The sequence below is a fragment of the Vigna umbellata genome, chromosome 6 (assembly GCF_029865625.1).
Source record: "Vigna umbellata cultivar VRB3 chromosome 6, Vumbellata_1.0, whole genome shotgun sequence".
Taxonomy (NCBI): domain Eukaryota; kingdom Viridiplantae; phylum Streptophyta; class Magnoliopsida; order Fabales; family Fabaceae; genus Vigna; species Vigna umbellata.
In genome coordinates, this window is record NC_142170.1 from 38,332,532 (window position 1) to 38,339,046 (window position 6,515).

The 6,515-nt window shown below is 32.3% G+C and overlaps 1 protein-coding gene across 1 annotated transcript; it reads left to right on the forward strand.

Moving 5' to 3' along the window:
- Positions 1–1,256: 1,256 nt before the first annotated feature.
- Positions 1,257–6,301, forward strand: LOC124828236 (lipid phosphate phosphatase 2-like). Its single transcript, XM_047301486.2, has 8 exons — positions 1,257–1,376; positions 3,244–3,466; positions 3,598–3,685; positions 3,773–3,882; positions 3,993–4,086; positions 4,731–4,919; positions 4,999–5,058; positions 5,616–6,301. Exons 2-8 carry the CDS (start codon positions 3,251–3,253, stop codon positions 5,825–5,827), a joined length of 969 nt encoding a protein of 322 aa, XP_047157442.1. The 5' UTR covers positions 1,257–1,376; positions 3,244–3,250; the 3' UTR covers positions 5,828–6,301.
- Positions 6,302–6,515: the final 214 nt, after the last annotated feature.

Here is a 6,515-nt window from a genome sequence, read left to right on the forward strand (position 1 = left end):
GAATGTGGTTCTTCACTTCATCTTTTCCTGTTTTTTATATTCACATTATTCAGAAACAAAAAACAAATTACCAACAAATAATAATGATTCAATATTACACATTAAATTCTATAGAAATTATATCTAATCTTATAGTTTTTTGAAATGTATTAATTTTCTTGAAAGCATAAATAGTTTTGTTGAAAGAGTGTAATTAGAATTTAGATTCCTTTTTTATTTGTCCGACATCAACTTTTAGCTTACTTACCTTTCATTTCAGCTACATTAGTTTAAGACAAGATCTAGAAACAATTCTGAGTATGTTTCGAGAAAAGAAATTCTAAGAACGCTTTTGAATTGAAACTAACGAAAATAAAGATGTTGTTTGGCTTATGTTTTCTGTTTTGGTTTTTTTATTGTAAGGGATTAAAAATTAACGTTTATATTAAATTTCGTTATATATAGAATTCAAAGTTTTGAAAATGTTCGATTTAACTATATGAAGAAGGTGAGTATTTTTCCTTCTAAAAGTTTCTTTTATGTTTTAAACTTTTTTATTTCTCATGTTTTTTTTCCCAGTGTGCTCTGGTTTCATTAATTTCTTCAACCTTTTTATGTTAATTATGATAGCTCTTTTGTTGTTACTTTAAGAATATATGTAAAAGAAAATTAAAAAAAAATTATCTATATTAAATTGAAGAATATCTATTGTGTCATATAATATTAAAGATATTAGCAAAAATTGATGTTTGTATATGTACGTATATTTTGTCTTTTTATTTTACTTTTAACGAGCTATATTTAATATTTATATTAATTTTATACATAAAAGGTTTGTGTTTCAATTTCAAATTAAGAAATGCCGAATATCATCATGATAGTGATTTCCACTTACCATTCGTGTACTTTTTCTTTCTAAAATCTTGTTTATCTCCTTTCACTAACCATAATTCTTATAAATAAACGTAAAAGAAAAATATAATTTATTTACCCAAAGTTAATTATGAATATCGTTATACATTGTAATTATAATTGTTATAAATATAAATAAATTATGAATATATATTAGATAAGAATATATTTATTCTTATGTAGTATATATGAAGATAATAATATCTTTATTTACATTTTCCCCTGTTTTTCTTGTTTAACATTTTGTTAAAGCACGGATTAATTGGTATACTTTTGGAGATGGTCTTAAATATTAAAAGGTAAGATAAAAAAAAAAGTAATAAATAAAGTGTTTTCCTTTTAATTAATAATCCCCACGCGCCTTCTTCTTTTTGTCATTTTGAAATAGGCCTTGCAGACAATCCTCCTTCCTCCCATCTATATTTCTGCCTTCTTTCTTTCTTTCTCCTTCGCCTGCGTCGAATCTCGTGCACGTGCAGTTGCAGGTGAGTTCGCTACTCTCTCTCGTATTATTGCATTGTTCTTCTAAACACGGCTTTCTCGCTTTCTCTACTCTACTGAGCATGTTCTTTTTTCTTTTATTATTTTCTGTTCTAACTCAAAACCACTACTAATTGAGTAACAGGAGTTCAAAATTCCTGTAATTCTTCAAACCACGTCGAGTGAAAAAGAAAAAAAAAAGTTTACAGCCAACCTGTTTTCGATCTGTGGTTCACCTGTCGGATTTTGATTTGATGTGATTTGATTTTAACTTCGGAGTAATAATTATGGCAGTAATATGAGAAACCGTTGATTTTCTGTCGCTGTAATTGCTGAAAGTAAAAAATAGAAGACATCCTGACCAGATCGATGCAACTCTGTATTTGCTTTTCATTTTTATTTTTTAAATAAAAATTTGGGTTCAATGTGATATTCTGATGCTGTGACCATAACTTACACTACTTGCAAGTTTTTTCTGTTATGCTGAGCGTGTAGTCTTTATAGATAGTGATTTTACTATAGAAGGGAATGTGGTAGGGCAGAGTGTCTTTTTGAATTTTGTGACTGAAACTGAAATGAACTATGTGAACGTGTGTATTCTTAATATAATTATGTGATTTTACAAGAGGATGAGAGAGAGATGGTAGAGAATCAGACTTAATAAGGTTTAGTGGCATATATCTTCGGTATGAATGTATAACTCAAGGATCATATGATTGAATCCAGATTTATATTATATCTGTTGAAATGTTCTGTACACGCGTGCTTCATTCTTGTGGGAAAACAGTTGAAAAATCCGTAAATAAGATACAGAATCAGGTGATGAAATTGCCTAATATAAAATTGAAATCTCAGATAAATAGTACATTACTGGAACAGTACTGGTAATAAGATCCCACAGCATAACAATAAAGGCAACAGCCAGGATAAGTAATTACGAATAAGAATTCTCTGCAGTGAGAGAGAGAGAAGTTTTGCTAGCTACTTGATAATGACGGCAGAATTATGAATGTCAAAACTGACTACACGGGCAATCCAAGTCCCGTGATTCATTGCCCCGTGATTCCATATTCATCAAACACTGATACAAGGCATATTATTACGTACCAGTAACAAAATATATACCTTAACTACATAATGGCCTCTGGTTCCAAAATTACTATTTGCATTTGCTTCAGTTAAATCCCGAATTCCGAAGTATGTTGAACTTCACTTTACACTCACATTACTTTTCCGTTGAACCAAACTTAACTGTATTTCAATCAGAGCATATGAAATGAAACCTAGCTCTGAAATCGAGGTCTCGTGCAACCTTTTGAAAAATGGGGTGCAATGGGAGCAAGCGTTCGAAAAAGAAAATCTTCAGCCTTTAAATTACATGGTTTTGCTGTATATTTGAGTTGAGTGGGAGTTTTGTTTCGTCTTGGGCCAAGGCACTCCCGTATGAAAGTAATTTTATATTAGGAAAATAGATCAGATAGAAGGTAGCCTAGTTTCTACAAACGTAGGCAAACGGAGAAAGAAAAACTATGAGATTAGTGATATAATTAATAAGGACTTGTAGGTTTTTGGTTTTTCTATAAATATTATTCATGGATGTGCATTATGGTGCTGTTTGATCTTAAAAGGCTTGGCTGCTGTTTTTTGTTAGGATCTAATCCCACCAATGCTACAAGCATTCGGTCACTTTATAACATGATATATATGTATAAATAGAAGTTTTCATATATATATATGAGTGTGTGTATACACATATTTATCACTGTGACCTGTTCTTTAGTACTGTACTCTCTTCTGTTTCTGTGCTTGCTGTTCTTCTTTTGGCACTTTAATTTTTAACACAAGTCCTGCTAAACTTCCTGTCAATTGCAGAAAAATAATGCCAGAAATTCAGTTGGGTATGCATACTATCAGATCACATGGAACTAGAGTGGCAAGGATACATATGCATGACTGGTTGATTCTTTTGCTTCTTGTGATCATCGATGCTGTCTTGAATATAATAGAGCCATTTCACCGTTTCGTTGGGGAGGGGATGATGACTGACCTTAGATACCCATTGAAAGGCAATACTATTCCCTTTTGGGCCGTTCCGGTATATTTAGCTTCCTTGGATTGCTTCTTCAATTCAAAGAAATTTATTCATTACTGATATTATATGTTTTGTTTAGCCTTGACTTGGTTGATACTCAAGATATAAGATTTTGAATTATAATTCCTGAACAGATAGTAGCCATATTGTTACCACTGGCCGTTTTTCTCGTTTATTATTTCATTCGAAAGGATGTCTATGACTTCCACCACGCTATATTGGGTAAATTTCTGGACCTTACAAGTCCTTTTTCGTCCATATTTGCACGTCACTTTGATATACTTAAACCTTTTACCGGATGCATCTCAGGCCTTCTATTTTCTGTACTCATTACTGCGGTGATAACTGATGCTATCAAGGATGGTGTAGGACGGCCGAGGCCAGATTTCTTCTGGCGTTGTTTCCCTGATGGAAAAGGGGTGGGTTTTCAATTTTATTGACCTCCTAGATAGTCTACTTAATGTCACATGTACAGCTTTTATGTAGTTAACTACTCAATAAACGCCCCATTGGTGCATGACATGATCAGGTGTTTGATCCAGTAACAAGTGATGTTCGCTGTACTGGAGATAAGGGTGTTATTAAGGAAGGGCACAAAAGTTTCCCCAGCGGACATACTTCCTGTAAGTACTCTTTACAATCTTAAACTTTTTTTCGAAAGGTAATATTTCAGACAGAAAAAGCTTTTATTTCGGTGAACTTATTGACTCCAGATATCTATACAAGTTACAATGTCACAGTATGTTCACGATGAAATTCGTCTATTCTAATAGCACTACAAGCGTATAAATTGTTTTAGATTAGTTAGTTTCAAATTAAGGAAAGTATTTGTTAGGAATTCTTGTACAGCCTTGATTAACAATATTACTTTCAAAAGGTTAAGGCATTTGATATGTTTTGAAATATTCAGGTGGCGTTCGGTTCTATTTTTGTAGTCATTTTCAATGGCTACAAAAATATTACTTTGTTAAAAAATATAAGCCAAGGATTCTACCGTGGTATTGATTGATTACATATTTTGTTTTAATTTGTAATTGCAAAACATACTACTTTGTTTTCTCGTAGTTTACGTTTCCAAGATGTTCGAACTTGGAAAGGAAATAGTGAACAAAAGATTTTTAATTTTTTTCAGGTTTTCTTGAACATTTCCTTCCATCTTAATGTAAACAGGAAATAAAATCATTGGTAAAAATATATCAAATGCCTCAGTTTCTCAACCTTTTGTGTCGTCAGTATCTTAGAAATGACATGTTTCTTTTGTATGCAGGGTCCTTTGCTGGTCTTGTTTATCTTTCTTGGTATCTATCTGGTAAAATTAGGGTATTTGACCGCAGGGGCCATGTTGCAAAGCTCTGTCTCGTTTTCTTACCGGTCCTCGTGGCAGCTATGATTGCTGTCTCTCGTGTTGATGATTACTGGCATCATTGGCAAGATGTGTTTGCTGGAGGTCTTATAGGTTAGTATATCGCTGCCATATTATTACATATTTCAGTAAACCCTTTTGCAAAGTTTCTGATACGATTTTCTTTTACCAGGGACGACAATTGCTTCCTTTTGTTACTTACAATTCTATCCACCTCCTTACGATCTAGATGGTAAGACCATGAATTGTTCCTTTCATCATCTCGTCATAGTATGTGTTAATATTGTTGTTGTGGTAATTTGATTTGAATCCTTTTCAAGCCCAAATCAGTCTAGCCACTTCTGAAATTTCAGGCTACACTCATTTGGGACATAGTATGTGTTAATATACGGCTTCTGAAATTTCAAGGCCAAATCAGGCTTGATCAAAATATGTGGGTCTGATCTAAATTGAGAAAAGACGTATATGTTACTTGTAAATACTCATAATTTACCGAAGCGTTCAATATGATTATACGCTTCTCCATGTTTGTGTCTAAATTTGTTTTATAGAAACATACTTTTTTATGCCAAATAGTTATAATTTTAAAATTTAGTTTAGTTTATTGCTTTTGCCGTAGTTTCAAACATAGGCCTCAATCCAATAAAAATTTGGGCTGGACAATCTTGTTTCTGTTAAATTTTCAACAAAATGGCCAGGCTGAGATGATTTTTATGGGTTCTACTTCAGATATTGAAGAAAAATGTTTGGATCACAATTGTGTGCGTATTTACATAATTGTATGTGTAGGTTGGGGACCTCACGCATACTTCCAGATGTTGGCTGAAACTCGTAATGGTTCTCAGCCCTCTACCGTGAATAATGAGATTCATCATGTGCAATCTTCTGAGCTTCAAGCTGTATCTGTGTATATTCCACCTCAACATGATGCTGATACACGAGTCAACAGCTGGGATTCAAGCCCCATGTTAGGAGCATCCCAAAATGTAAGAACACATTGACTGCCGTAAAGACATAGGAAACATCACCAACATGTCCATAATCTGTAAAAATTATAGGCTTCGTGAGTTTCAGTTGCAGATAAACCATTTTAGGATCCTTGTCCCTTTAAATGATATTAATCCATTCCTTTACTTTGCTTTTAAGATAACATGGTTGTTAGATTGAAAATTTGGGATGTCATGTTAGTTCTCTTTTATTTTCCCAAGATTGAAGTATACACTATACGCTGCTTTGCAATATGACGAAAGGGAGAAAAATAATAGAACTTCTAGAACTCCTCTACTCAAAATGGTCGAGAAATTTTAATATATTTTTTGAGGAAGTTATCTTACTTTTTGTAACTCAATTTTTGCTTACATTACTCAGTTAGGACAGATTATACTTTAGTTTTGTATCGTTTGGCATAAACATACTTTATTTTCTTGTATTATAGCATTATGTGATTGTCTTTTGCTTTATTATATCGTCACCTATATAGTTCTGATCCTTTTTTAACAGTAGCTATAAATTAAAAACAATGAAATTACTGTCTGCTTCTCCATTGGTTAGTATAAAATTACTGTTCAACAATATTTTAAGTCTTAATATAGTGAGTTAATTCTCTGTAAAGATAAGTACGTAAAAGATGTTTCATACTTGTATTGCTATTATTTAATATATAATTTTAATAAAAAATAATAGGGATTT